Source organism: Salmo salar, chromosome ssa21 (assembly GCF_905237065.1).
Source record: "Salmo salar chromosome ssa21, Ssal_v3.1, whole genome shotgun sequence".
NCBI classification, from domain to species: domain Eukaryota; kingdom Metazoa; phylum Chordata; class Actinopteri; order Salmoniformes; family Salmonidae; genus Salmo; species Salmo salar.
This window is the reverse complement of record NC_059462.1, coordinates 58,558,496-58,573,553: the sequence shown is the minus strand read 5'-3', so window position 1 is coordinate 58,573,553 and position 15,058 is coordinate 58,558,496. Positions and strand designations below refer to the sequence as shown.

General features: G+C 39.3%; 1 protein-coding gene across 1 annotated transcript in view; it reads left to right on the top strand.

The window, feature by feature from the left end:
• Positions 1-15,058, top strand: part of pfkla (phosphofructokinase, liver a) — a 52,528-nt gene that overhangs the window by 29,062 nt on the left and 8,408 nt on the right. Inside the window, 9 exon segments of the mRNA XM_045704945.1 lie at positions 4,209-4,304; positions 5,473-5,565; positions 7,191-7,316; positions 7,547-7,611; positions 10,894-10,957; positions 11,214-11,360; positions 13,664-13,734; positions 13,899-13,986; positions 14,425-14,577. Coding sequence (XP_045560901.1) covers positions 4,209-4,304; positions 5,473-5,565; positions 7,191-7,316; positions 7,547-7,611; positions 10,894-10,957; positions 11,214-11,360; positions 13,664-13,734; positions 13,899-13,986; positions 14,425-14,577 — 903 coding nt within the window.

Sequence of the window (15,058 nt, the reverse complement as noted above, 5' to 3'; positions counted from 1 at the left end):
TCTGTTGTATTATATTCTGTTCTGTTGTATTCTGTTCTGTTGTATTCTGTTCTGTTGTATTCTGTTCTGTTGTATTATATTCTGTTGTATTCTGTTCTGTTGTATTATATTCTGTTGTATTATGTTCTGTTGTATTATGTTCTGTTGTATTATGTTCTGTTGTATTATGTTCTGTTGTATTATGTTCTGTTGTATTATATTCTATTGTATTATATTCTGTTGTATTATGTTCTGTTGTATTATGTTCTGTTGTATTATGTTCTGTTGTATTATGTTCTGTTGTATTATGTTCTGTTGTATTATGTTCTGTTGTATTGTATTCTGTTGTATTGTATTCTGTTGTATTCTGTTGTATTATATTCTGTTGTATTCTGTTGTATTGTATTCTGTATTCTGTTGTATTATATTCTGTTCTGTTGTATTGTATTCTGTTCTGTTGTATTGTATTCTGTTGTATTATATTCTGTTGTATTATATTCTGTTGTATTATATTCTGTTGTATTGTATTCTGTTGTATTATATTCTGTATTCTGTTGTATTATATTCTGTATTCTGTTGTATTATATTCTGTATTCTGTTGTATTATATTCTGTATTCTGTTGTATTATATTCTGTTGTATTATATTCTGTTGTATTATATTCTGTTGTATTCTGTTCTGTTGTATTATGTTCTGTTGTATTATATTCTGTTGTATTATATTCTGTTGTATTATATTCTGTTGTATTATATTCTGTTGTATTATATTCTGTTGTATTATATTCTGTTGTATTATATTCTGTTGTATTATATTCTGTTGTATTATATTCTGTTGTATTGTATTCTGTTGTATTCTGTTCTGTTGTATTGTATTCTGTTCTGTTGTATTGTATTCTGTTCTGTTGTATTGTATTCTGTTCTGTTGTATTGTATTCTGTATTCTGTTGTATTATATTCTGTTGTATTATATTCTGTTGTATTATATTCTGTTGTATTATATTCTGTTGTATTGTATTGTATTCTGTATTCTGTTGTATTATATTCTGTTCTGTTGTATTGTATTCTGTTCTGTTGTATTGTATTCTGTTGTATTATATTCTGTTGTATTATATTCTGTTGTATTATATTCTGTTGTATTATATTCTGTTGTATTGTATTCTGTTGTATTATATTCTGTATTCTGTTGTATTATATTCTGTATTCTGTTGTATTATATTCTGTTGTATTCTGTTCTGTTGTATTATATTCTGTTGTATTATATTCTGTTGTATTATATTCTGTTGTATTGTATTCTGTTGTATTATATTCTGTTGTATTCTGTTCTGTTCTATATTCTGTTGTATTCTGTTCTGTTATATTATATTCTGTTGTATTCTGTTCTGTTCTATATTCTGTTGTATTCTGTTCTGTTGTATTCTGTTCTGTTGTATTATATTCTGTTGTATTATATTCTGTTGTATTATATTCTGTTGTATTATATTCTGTTGTATTATATTCTGTTGTATTATATTCTGTTGTATTGTATTCTGTTGTATTGTATTCTGTTGTATTGTATTCTGTTGTATTGTATTCTGTTGTATTGTATTCTGTTCTGTTGTATTGTGTTCTGTTCTGTTGTATTGTATTCTGTTCTGTTGTATTGTATTCTGTTCTGTTGTATTGTATTCTGTTCTGTTGTATTGTATTCTGTTCTGTTGTATTATATTCTGTATTCTGTTGTATTATGTTCTGTTGTATTATATTCTGTTGTATTCTGTTCTATTATATTCTGTTCTGTTGTATTATATTCTGTTGTATTATATTCTGTTGTATTATATTCTGTTGTATTATATTCTGTTGTATTATATTCTGTTGTATTGTATTCTGTTGTATTGTATTCTGTTGTATTGTATTCTGTTCTGTTGTATTGTATTCTGTTCTGTTGTATTGTATTCTGTATTCTGTTGTATTATATTCTGTATTCTGTTGTATTATATTCTGTATTCTGTTGTATTCTGTTGTATTATATTCTGTTGTATTCTGTTGTATTATATTCTGTTGTATTCTGTTGTATTATATTCTGTTGTATTCTGTTGTATTATATTCTGTTGTATTCTGTTGTATTATATTCTGTTGTATTCTGTTGTATTGTATTCTGTTGTATTATATTCTGTTGTATTATATTCTGTTGTATTATATTCTGTTGTGTTCTGTTCTGTTGTGTTCTGTTCTGTTGTATTATATTCTGTTATGTTCTGTTCTGTTGTATTATATTCTGTTATGTTCTGTTCTGTTATGTTCTGTTCTGTTCTATTATATTCTGTTCTTTGTTCTAGTATACAACAGAATATACAACATAGTATACAACAGAATATGTTGTATATTCTGTTGTATTATATTCTGTTGTATTATATTCTGTATTCTGTTGTATTATATTCTGTTGTATTCTGTTCTATTATATTCTGTTCTTTGTTCTATTCTGTTGTATACTATGTTGTATATTCTGTTGTATTATATTCTGTTGTATTATATTCTGTTCTGTTGTATTGTATTCTGTTCTGTTGTATTGTATTGTATTCTGTTGTATTGTATTCTGTTGTATTCTGTTGTATTCTGTTGTATTATATTCTGTTGTATTCTGTTGTATTATATTCTGTTGTATTCTGTTGTATTATATTCTGTTGTATTATATTCTGTTGTATTATATTCTGTTGTGTTCTGTTCTGTTGTATTATATTCTGTTGTGTTCTGTTCTGTTGTATTATATTCTGTTATGTTCTGTTCTGTTGTATTATATTCTGTTATGTTCTGTTCTGTTATGTTCTGTTCTGTTCTATTATATTCTGTTCTTTGTTCTAGTATACAACAGAATATACAACATAGTATACAACAGAATATGTTGTATATTCTGTTGTATTATATTCTGTTGTATTATATTCTGTATTCTGTTGTATTATATTCTGTTGTATTCTGTTCTATTATATTCTGTTCTTTGTTCTATTCTGTTGTATACTATGTTGTATATTCTGTTGTATTATATTCTGTTGTATTATATTCTGTTCTGTTGTATTGTATTCTGTTCTGTTGTATTGTATTGTATTCTGTTGTATTGTATTCTGTTGTATTCTGTTCTGTTGTATTATATTCTGTTGTATTATATTCTGTATTCTGTTGTATTATATTCTGTTCTGTTATATTCTGTTGTATTATATTCTGTTCTGTTATATTCTGTTGTATTATATTCTGTTGTATTATATTCTGTTGTATTATGTTCTGTTGTATTATGTTCTGTTGTATTATGTTCTGTTGTATTATGTTCTGTTGTATTATGTTCTGTTGTATTATGTTCTGTTGTATTATGTTCTGTTGTATTATGTTCTGTTGTATTATATTCTGTTGTATTATATTCTGTTGTATTATATTCTGTTGTATTATATTCTGTTCTGTTCTGTTCTGTTCTATTATATTCTGTTCTTTGTTCTATTCTGTTGTATACTATGTTGTATATTCTGTTGTATTATATTCTGTTGTATTATATTCTGTTGTATTATATTCTGTTCTGTTGTATTGTATTCTGTTCTGTTGTATTGTATTCTGTTCTGTTGTATTATATTCTGTATTCTGTTGTATTATATTCTGTATTCTGTTGTATTATATTCTGTATTCTGTTGTATTATATTCTGTATTCTGTTGTATTATATTCTGTTGTATTATATTCTGTATTCTGTTGTATTATATTCTGTTGTATTCTGTTCTATTATATTCTGTTCTGTTGTATTATATTCTGTTGTATTATATTCTGTTGTATTATATTCTGTTGTATTATATTCTGTTGTATTATATTCTGTTGTATTATATTCTGTTGTATTATATTCTGTTGTATTATATTCTGTTGTATTATATTCTGTTGTATTATATTCTGTTGTATTATATTCTGTTGTATTATATTCTGTTGTATTATATTCTGTTATGTTCTGTTCTGTTCTTTGTTCTATTCTGTTGTATACTATGTTGTATATTCTGTTCTATTATATTCTGTTCTATTATATTATGTTCTATATTCTGTTATGTTGTATATTCTGTTCTATTATATTATGTTCTATATTCTGTTTCGTTCTCTATTCTGTTCTGTGCTTTTCCATTCTGTTCTAAAGAGCCAAATACACTGAAAGACACTGGTGTAGTGTGTGTGCAGTGTCAGTAATACAGTGGTCTGGTGTGTGTGTGATGTGTGATGTGTTTTTGTGTGCAGACTCGCAGTAGGGGTTCTAGACTGAACATAGTAATCATCGCTGAAGGGGCCATCGACAGAGCTGGTGAACCCATCTCTTCAAACTACGTCAAGGATGTAGGTCTTTAAGCAGCTCATTCTGTGTGCCTCTGTCTTCACATGAATCCCCGATCAACTCTGTCTTTATATGATCAACTCTGTCTTCACATGAAACCCCGATCAACTCTGTCTTTATATGATCAACTCTGTCTTCACATGAATCCCCGATCAACTCTGTCTTCACATGAAACCCCGATCAACTCTGTCTTTATATGATCAACTCTGTCTTCACATGAAACCCCGATCAACTCTGTCTTCACATGAAACCCCGATCAACTCTGTCTTTATATGATCAACTCTGTCTTCACATGAATCCCCGATCAACTCTGTCTTCACATGAATCCCCGATCAACTCTGTCTTTATATGATCAACTCTGTCTTCACATGAATCCCCGATCAACTCTGTCTTTATATGATCAACTCTGTCTTCACATGAAACCCCGATCAACTCTGTCTTTATATGATCAACTCTGTCTTCACATGAAACCCCGATCAACTCTGTCTTTATATGATCAACTCTGTCTTCACATGAATCCCCGATCAACTCTGTCTTCACATGAATCCCCGATCAACTCTGTCTTTATATGATCAACTCTGTCTTCACATGAATCCCCGATCAACTCTGTCTTTATATGATCAACTCTGTCTTCACATGAAACCCCGATCAACTCTGTCTTTATATGATCAACTCTGTCTTCACATGAAACCCCGATCAACTGCATCAGTATTAATCTCACAGTGACTTCGTGTACTTTGTGAGACCATGACAATGAATGTGTCCCAAATTTGACCCTGTTCCCTTTGTAGTGCACTATAAAGAGAACAGGATGCATCCCATGACTGTATAAACATCTGTGTTCCCTTTGCTGACTTAACCTCGTTTCTCCACGTCTATTCTCTGGCTGGCTGACTGACTGACTGCTCCTCTCTCCATGTCTCTTCCCTGACTGACTGACTGCTCCATATCTCCACGTCTCTTCTCTGACTGGCTGACTGCTCCTCTCTCCATGTCTCTTCCCTGACTGACTGACTGCTCCTCTCTCCATGTCTCTTCCCTGACTGACTGACTGCTCCTCTCTCCATGTCTCCATATCTATTCTCTGACTGACTGACTTGCTGACTGCTCCTCTCTCCATGTCTCCATGTGTTTTCTCTGACTGACTGTCTCTGTCTCATGTCTCTGTAGCTGGTAGAGAAGAGGCTGGGCTATGACACCCGGATCACTGTCCTCGGTCATGTACAGCGAGGGGGAACACCCTCAGCCTTCGACCGGGTGCTGGTGAGTTGAGCTCCGTAACACTTTATGCACTTCTTATACGCTCCCTGGGGGCCCCTACTGTATTGGGGGCCCCTACTGTATTGGGGGCCCCTACTGTACCGGGGGCCCCTACTGTACCGGGGGCAGTTTAGATTGGAGTAGTGGGGGGTTCAGTTTAGATTGGAGTAGTGGGGGGTTCAGTTTAGATTGGAGTAGTGGGGGATTTGGAGTAGTGGGGGGTTTAGATTGGAGTAGTAGTGGGGTGTTCATGTTGGATTGGAGTAGCGGGGGGTTTGGAGTGGAGTAGCGGGGGGTTTGGAGTGGAGTAGTAGGGGGTTTAGAGTGGAGTAGTGGAGTGGAGTAGTGGGGGGTTTAGAGTGGAGTAGTGGGGGGTTTAGAGTGGAGTAGTGGGGGTTTAGAGTGGAGTAGTGGGGGGTTTAGAGTGGAGTAGTGGGGGGTTTAGAGTGGAGTAGTGGGGGGTTTAGAGTGGAGTAGTGGGGGGGTTTAGAGTGGAGTAGTGGGGGGTTTAGAGTGGAGTGGTAGTGGGGGGTTTGGAGTGGAGTGGTAGTGGGGGGTTTGGAGTGGAGTGGTAGTGGGGGGTTTAGAGTGGAGTGGTAGTGGGGGGTTTAGAGTGGAGTGGTAGTGGGGGGTTTAGAGTGGAGTGGTAGTGGGGGGTTCATGTTGGATTGTGTATATTGAAGCTGCAGTTTGTCAGAGGGTGTAATAGTGAATGCAGGGTTCAGAATGTAAGAGTGGTGCTGTACCAGCTGGCTGCTCCACTATGTCATTTAAAATATGAATTAAAATACTATTTTATTTCATATATTATTTGCTATACATTTCAGGCTCTAGATGGCAGGAAATGGCAGTTATGGGTGTTCAAAAAAAATCTGAGTCCAAAGTCCTACGGGACCTGCCCTGTGCCTCGTACTCAGCAGCGCCACCTTGTTAAGTCCTACGGGACCTGTCCAGTGCCTCGTACTCAGCAGCGCCACCTTGTTAAGTCCTACGGGACCTGCCCTGTGCCTCGTACTCAGCAGCGCCACCTTGTTAAGTCCTACGGGACCTGCCCAGTGCCTCGTACTCAGCAGCGCCACCTTGTTAAGTCCTACGGGACCTGCCCTGTGCCTCGTACTCAGCAGCGCCACCTTGTTAAGTCCTACGGGACCTGCCCTGTGCCTCGTACTCAGCAGCGCCACCTTGTTAAGACCTGCCCTGTGCCTCGTACTCAGCAGCGCCACCTTGTTAAGACCTGCCCTGTGCCTCGTACTCAGCAGCGCCACCTTGTTAAGTCCTACGGGACCTGCCCTGTGCCTCGTACTCAGCAGCGCCACCTTGTTAAGACCTGCCCTGTGCCTCGTACTCAGCAGCGCCACCTTGTTAAGTCCTACGGGACCTGCCCTGTGCCTCGTACTCAGCAGCGCCACCTTGTTAAGACCTGCCCTGTGCCTCGTACTCAGCAGCGCCACCTTGTTAAGTCCTACGGGACCTGCCCAGTGCCTCGTACTCAGCAGCGCCACCTTGTTAAGTCCTACGGGACCTGCCCTGTGCCTCGTACTCAGCAGCACCACCTTGTTAAGTCCTGCCCTGTGCCTCGTACTCAGCAGCGCCACCTTGTTAACTCCTGTCCTGTTGTTGTTCCACAGAGCAGTAAGGTGGGAGTGGAGGCAGTAGTCGCTCTGTTAGAGGCCACTCCAGAGACCCCGGCCTGTGTCATCGGTCTGTCAGGAAACCAGGCTGTGCGCCTGCCTCTTATTGAGTGTGTACATATGGTGAGGTAGCTTCCTGTTTCAGAAGTTTTGAACCACTAACAAATTCTCCTAACAATAAACAATCCTGAATGGTTTTTGGTCCCCATGTCTGTAAATCTAATCCCTTGTGCAGTTCCTCTCTCAAACTCTGCAACAGAGCGATACAGTCTTAATGTTTTTGAGGGAGGGTAGTGAGAGGGATTTGCACAAAGCGAATACTGACGATCGTATGATGTGTGTCTCGCCTGTAGACTAAAGAAGTCCAGAAGGCCATGAATGAAAAGAGGTTTGATGAAGCCATCCAACTGAGAGGAAGGTGAGATGTCAAATATCTATATGAATATGATCTATATAATGAATTATCTATCTCTATATATATCTCTATGAATTATCTATATGAATATGATATATATAGAATTATCTATATGAATATGATCTATCTATCTATCTATCTATAATGAATTATCTATATGAATATGATCTATCTATCTATAATGAATTATCTATATGAATATGATCTATCTATAATGAATTATATATATATATCTATCTATCTATAATGAGTGATCTATATGAATATGATACACCACGTGACCATAAGTATGTGGACACCTGCTCTTCGAACATCTCATTCCAAAATCAAGGGCATTAATATGGAGTTGGTCCCCCCCTTTGCTGCTATAACAGCCATAAGAGCATTGGTGAGGTCGGGCTCTGTTGTTGGGCGATTTGGCCTGGCTCATAGTCGGTGATCCAATTCATCCCAAAGGTGTTCGATGGGGTTGAGGTTTAGGGCTCTGTGTAGGCCAGTCAAGTTCTTCCACAATGATCTCGACAAACCATTACTGTATGGACCTCGCTTTGTCCACGGGGGCATTGTCATGCTGAAACAGGAAAGGTCCTTCCCCAAACTGTTGCTACAAAGTTGGAAGCACAGAATCATCTAGAACGTCATTGTATGCTGTAGCGTTAAGATTTCCCTTCACTGGAACTAAGGGGCCCGAACCATGAAAACCAGCCCCAGACCATTATTCCTCCTCCACCAAACTTTACAGTTGGCACATTGAATTCGGGCAGGTAGCTTTCTCCTGGCATCCGCCAAACCCAGTTTTGTTCATCAGACACTTACAGTTGCCCGGGGGCAGCTCTAGCAGGGCAGAAATTTGACCAACTGACTTGTTGTAAAGCTGGCATCATATGATGGTGACACATTGAAAGTCACTGAGCTCTTCAGTGAGGCCATTCTACGGCCAGTGTTTGTCTATGGAGATTTAGTGTGCTCGGTTTTATACACTTGTTATCAATGGGTGTGGCTGAAATAGCTGAATCCACTTACTTGAACGGGTGTCCACATACTTTTGTACCGTGCATTCGGAAAGTAGTCAGACTTTTTCCACATTTTCTTACATTACAGCCTTATTCTAAAATGTATTCAATTTTATTTTTTCCTCATCAATCTACACAATACCCAATAATGACAAAGCAAAAACGTTTGCTAATTCATAAAAAAAAAAAAAATGAAATATCATATTTACATAAGTATTCAGACCCTTTACTCAGTACTTTGTTGAAGCACCTTTGGCAGCGATTCCAGCCTTGAGTCTTCTTGGGTATGACGCTACAAGCTTGGCACACCTGTATTTGGGGAGTTTCTCCCATTCTTCTCTGCAGATCCTCTCTTTTCAGGTCTCTCCAGAGATGTTCGATCGGGTTCAAGTCCGGGATCTGGCTGAGCCACTCGAGGACAGTCAGAGACTTGTCCCAAAGCCACTCCTGCGCTGTCTTGGCTGTGTGCTTAGGGTCGTTGTCCTGTTGGAAGCTGAACCTTCGCCCCAGTCTAAGGTCCTGAGCGCTCTGGAGCAGGTTTTCATCAAGGATCTCTCTGTACTTCGCTCCGTTCATCTTTCCCTTGATCCTGACTAGTCTCCCAGTCCCTGAAAAACATCCCCACAGCATGATGGTGGCACCACCATGCTTCACCATAGGGATGGTGCCAGGTTTCCTCCAGACGTGAAGCTTGGCATTCAGACCAAAGACTTCAATCTTGGTTACATCAGACCAGAGAGTCTTGTTTCTCATGGTCTGAGAGTCTTTAGGTGCCTTTTGGCAAACTCCAAGTGGGCTGTCATGTGCCTTTACCTGAGGAGTGGCTTCTGTCTGTCCACTCTACCATAAAGGCCTGATTGGTGGAGTGCTGCAGAGATGGTTGTCCTTCTGGAAGGTTCTCCCATCTCCACAGAGGAACTCTGGAGCTCTGTTAGAGTGACCATTGGGTTCTTGGTTACTTCCCCTACCAAGGCCCTTCTCCCCCGATTGTTCAATTTGGCTGGGCTGCCAGCTGTAGGAAGAGTATTGGCGGTTCCAAACTGCTTCCATTTGAGAGCATTATGGCAAAGGGTGGCTACTTTGCAGATTCTCAAATATATTTTGATTTGTTGAATACTTTTTTGGTTACTACTTGATTCCAAATGTGTTATTTCATAGTTTTGATGTCTTCACTATTTTTCTACAATGTAGAAAATAGTACAAATAAAGAAACACTGGAATGAGTAGGTGTGGCCAAACTTTTAACTGGTACTGTATAAATATATTAGACGAACATAGATACAGCACATACACACACCAGTCTCAACGTCAACAGTGGAGAGGCGACTCCGGGATGCTGGGCTTCTAGGCAGAGTTCCTCTGTCCAGTGTCTGTGTTCTTTTGACCATCTTAATCTTTTATTTTTATTGGCCAGTCTGAGATATGGCTGTTTCTTTGCAACTCTGCCTAGAAGGCCAGCATCCCGGAGTCACCTCTTCACTGTTGACGTTGAGACTGGTGTTTTGCGGGTGCTATTTAATGAAGCTGTCAGTTGAGGACTTGTGAGGCGTCTGTTTCTCAAACTAGACACACTAATGTACTTGTCCTCTTGCTCAGTTGTGCACCGGGGCCTCCCACTCCTCTTTCTATTCTACAGCCAGTTTGTGCTGTTCTGTGAGAGAGTAGTACACAGCGTTGTACGAGATCTTCAGTTTCTTGGCAATTTCTCACATGGAATAGCCTTCATTTCTCAGAACAAGAATAGATTGATGAGTTTCAGAAGAAAGTTCTTTGTTTCTGGCCATTTTGAGCCTGTAATCGAACCCACAAATGCTGATGCTCCAGATACTCAACTTGTCTGAAGGACAGTTTTATTGCTTCTTTAAATCAGAAAAACAGTTTTCAGCTGTGCTAACATAATTGCAAAAGGGTTTTCTAATGATCAATTAGCCTTTTTAAAATGATAAACTTGGATTAGCTAACACAACGTGCCATTGGAACACAGGAGTTATGGTTGCTGATAATGGGCCTCTGTTCCATTAAAAATCAGCCATTTCCAGCTACAATAGTCATTTACGACATCTACACCATATTTCTCATCAATTTGATGATATTTTAATGGACAACAAAATGTGCTTTTCTTTTTTTTTTTTTTAAACAAGGCCATTTCTAAGTGACCCCAAACTTTTAAACGGTAGTGTATTATGAAGTATGTATGTAAATGTGATATAATGAATGTAATATTAAGAACATTTTTGATATGTTTTCTGAATATTATATCTTCGTTGTTTAGGAGCTTTGAGAACAACTGGAACATATACAAGCTGCTTGCCTTTCAGAAACCTGCTGTTACCAAGGTAGTGTATTGTACCTTTATTTAAACTAGGTAAGTCAGTTAAGCACAAATTCTTATTTACAATGACGGCCTAAACCCGGCCAAACCTGGACGACGCTTGGGCCAATTGTGCGGCCGGGGACTGGGGACTGTAGTGACGTCTCTTGCACTGAGATGCAGTTCCTTAGACCGCTGCGTTACTCGGAAGCCTTAATATTCACTGTGAGACATTACTCCCATGACATGGCTGTAGACTCCTCTGTCCTATCTTTCTTCAGAGCGATCACACGCTGGCGGTGCTGAATGTGGGAGCTCCGGCAGCAGGGATGAATGCTGCGGTCCGGTCTGCTGTCAGAGTGGCGCTGGCCTACGGTCACAAGGTCTACTCTGTCAATGACGGCTTTGAGGGGCTGGCCAACGGAGCGGTGAGGATATAGTCTCTTTAGTATACAGCACTAAACATGCGATGGATGGATGATGGATGGATGATGGATGGAGAGAGAGGCAGTAGATTGATTCAGCAGTATTATCCAGATGGATGGATGGAGAGAGAGACAGTAGATTGATTCAGCAGTATTATCCAGATAGATGGATGGATGGATGGAGAGAGAGACAGTAGATTGATTCAGCAGTATTATCCAGATGGATGGATGAAGAGAGAGACAGTTGATTGATTCAGCAGTATTATCTGGATGGATGGATGGATGGATGGAGAGAGACAGTAGATTGATTCAGCAGTATTATCCAGATGGATGGATGGATGGATGGATGGATGGATGGATTGATGGATGGAGAGAGAGACAGTAGATTGATTCAGCAGTATTATCCGGATGGATGGATGGAGAGAGAGACAGTAGGTTGATTCAGCAGTATTATCCGGATGGATGGATGGATGGATGGATGGATGGATGGATGGATGGATGGAGAGAGAGAGACAGTAGATTGATTCAGCAGTATTATCCAGATGGATGGATGAAGAGAGAGACAGTAGATTGATTCAGCAGTATTATCTGGATGGATGGATGGATGGATGGATGGATGGAGAGAGACAGTAGATTGATTCAGCAGTATTATCCGGATGGATGGATGGATGGATGGATGGATGGATGGAGAGAGAGAGAGAGAGAGACAGTAGATTGATTCAGCAGTATTATCCAGATGGATGGATGGATGGATGGATGGATGGAGAGAGAGAGACAGTAGATTGATTCAGCAGTATTATCCGGATGGATGGATGGATGGATGGATGAAGAGAGAGAGGCAGTAGATTGATTCAGCAGTATTATCCAGATGGATGGATGGATGGATGGATGGATGGATGGATGGATGGATGAAGAGAGAGAGGCAGTAGATTGATTCAGCAGTATTATCCGGATGGATGGATGGATGGATGGATGGATGGATGAAGAGAGAGAGACAGTAGATTGATTCAGCAGTATTATCTGGATGGATGGATGGATGGATGAAGAGAGAGAGGCAGTAGATTGATTCAGCAGTATTATCCAGATGGATGGATGAAGAGAGAGACAGTAGATTGATTCAGCAGTATTATCCAGATGGATGGATGGATGGATGGATGGATGAAGAGAGAGAGGCAGTAGATTGATTCAGCAGTATTATCCAGATGGATGGATGAAGAGAGAGACAGTAGATTGATTCAGCAGTATTATCCAGATGGGTATAGCAGCCTATATATACCAGCCTATAGCCTAGTGTCATCTGTCAAACAGGTAGGACTACCTCTCATTTCCTAAATAGGAAGAAATAGGTTCCAACACAAACCTACTGCAGCTCTTTAAGTGTTGCAGTCATTTCAGTCGCTGTAGTAGCTGACGTGTATAGTGTTGAGTCATCCACATACATACACTCTGGCTTTACTCAAAGCCAGTGGCATGTGGTTAGTAAAGATTGAAAAAAGCAAGGGGCCTAAACAGCTGCCCTGGGGAATTCCTGATTCTACCTGGATTATGTTGGAGAGGCTTCCATTAAAGAAAACCCTCTGTGTTCTGTTAGACAAGTAACTCTTTATCCACATTATAGCAGGGGGTGTAAAGCCATTATAGCAGGGGGTGTAAAGCCATAACACACACGTTTTTCCAGCAGCATATTATGATCAATAATGTCAAAAGCTGCACTGAAGTATAACAAAACAGTCCCCACAATCTTTTTATCATCAATTTCTCTCAGCCAATCATCAGTCATTTATGTAAGTGCTGTGCTGGTTGAATGTCCTTCCCTATAAGCGTGTTGAGTTTGTTGTAAATTCGTTTACTGTGAAATAGCATTACATCTGGTCAAATACAATTTTTTCCAAAAGTTTACTAAGGGTTGGTAACAGGCTGATTGGTCGGCTATTTGAGCCAGTAAAAGGGGGCTTTACTATTCTTAGGTACCGGAATTACTTTAGCTTCCCTCCAGGCCTGAGGGAACTCTAGTAGGTTTAGATTGAAGATGTGGGAAAATAGGAGTGGCAATATCGTCCGCTATTATCCTCAGTCATTTTCCATCCAAGTTTTCAGACCCCGGTGGCTTGTCATTGTTGATAGACAACAATAATTTTTAAACTTCTTCCACACTCACTTTGCATAATTCAAAATTACAATGTGATAATCCATGTGGGGATAATTGTGACAGAGAGAACTGACTGATTTATAATCCCCACTGCACATTTTCAAATCGGATCAATAAAGATATTGATTGACTGAGGTGTGTGTTCTTTCTTCACCAGGTGACCGAGATCGAGTGGCACGGTGTGGCTGGATGGACTGGCCAGGGTGGATCTCTACTGGGGACTAAACGGTCTGTTTTTAACAATGACGATTAGGAGGGAAAAGCAGTCGATAGTTTGTACTCACTGTGGTTATTGGCGTGCCCTTTTTTTTTTTAAATTTTATATATTTTTTTAAATTAGGAAGATGTCCTCCTGAATTGTGTTTGGTGTGGGGGTTCTTTGTGCTCTACAGAACCCTTCCCAGTACTTGCATGCAGAAGATCGTGGACACCATCAACAAGCATGGAATCCAGGCTCTGCTGATCGTCGGTGGATTTGAGGTACCAGTTACAGACAAACGGAACATTATATTGAGATTGGTGTTAGTATTCCTTATTAATGGCGTACATGGCGGTGCGGTGCTGCATCGGATGATTAACCTCTCTTCCTCAAAATGTTGTGTTTTTTTAGTCACACATGTTCTGTTTTGATTTTATCTTTCTACGATGTACTATTTCATTTTAAAGTTCGTGTCGTTAGCTGTTAGAAAGACTAAACAACGTGACTGTGTTGATGAGTATTGGATCATTTATGAAATAATACTGTGGTTCGATAGTCACTGCTAACGGCCTCCGTCTGATGGTGTGTGTGTGTGTGTGTGTGTTCTCTCTACAGGCATACGAGGGCGTGCTGGAGTTATATGATGCTCGTGGTAGTTTTGACGAGTTGTGTATCCCGATGGTGGTAATAATGTGTGTGTGTGTGTGTTCTCTCTACAGGCATACGAGGGCGTGCTGGAGTTATATGATGCTCGCGGTAGTTTTGACGAGTTGTGTATCCCGATGGTGGTAATTCCTGCCACTATCAGTAATAACGTGCCCGGGACAGACTTCAGTCTGGGGGCTGACACGGCCGTCAACGCTGCTATGGAGGTCAGTCTGATATTTCACCAAAGATAAAACACATATAAAACCCAAAGGGTTAATTTCCAGTGTGGTCGTCTCTGGCAACAAGATGGCAGGTGAATCTAGATTGACACTGTAAACTCAATTTTAAAAACATGAGGCCAACCAGATGTCTAGACCAGACCCCTTCACCTCCGACTCTGTTGCCTTTAGCTGGGCCTGTTTTTAGCATAGTAACATCACACAGAGCCCTCGTAAGAGTTTATATGTTTGGAAGTTAAATGTGCAATCTACTGTTGAAGCAATAACAAGGTGGACTCCCTGCCACTGTTTTGGAGAAATGTTATAGTTGTAACCATGTTTGTAGGTTTAACCATGTTTATAGTTGTAACCATGTTTATAGTTGTAACCATGTTTATAGTTGTAACCATGTTTATAGTTGTAACCATGTTTGTAGGTTTAACCATGTTTATAGTTGTAACCATGTTTATAGTTGTAACCATGTTTA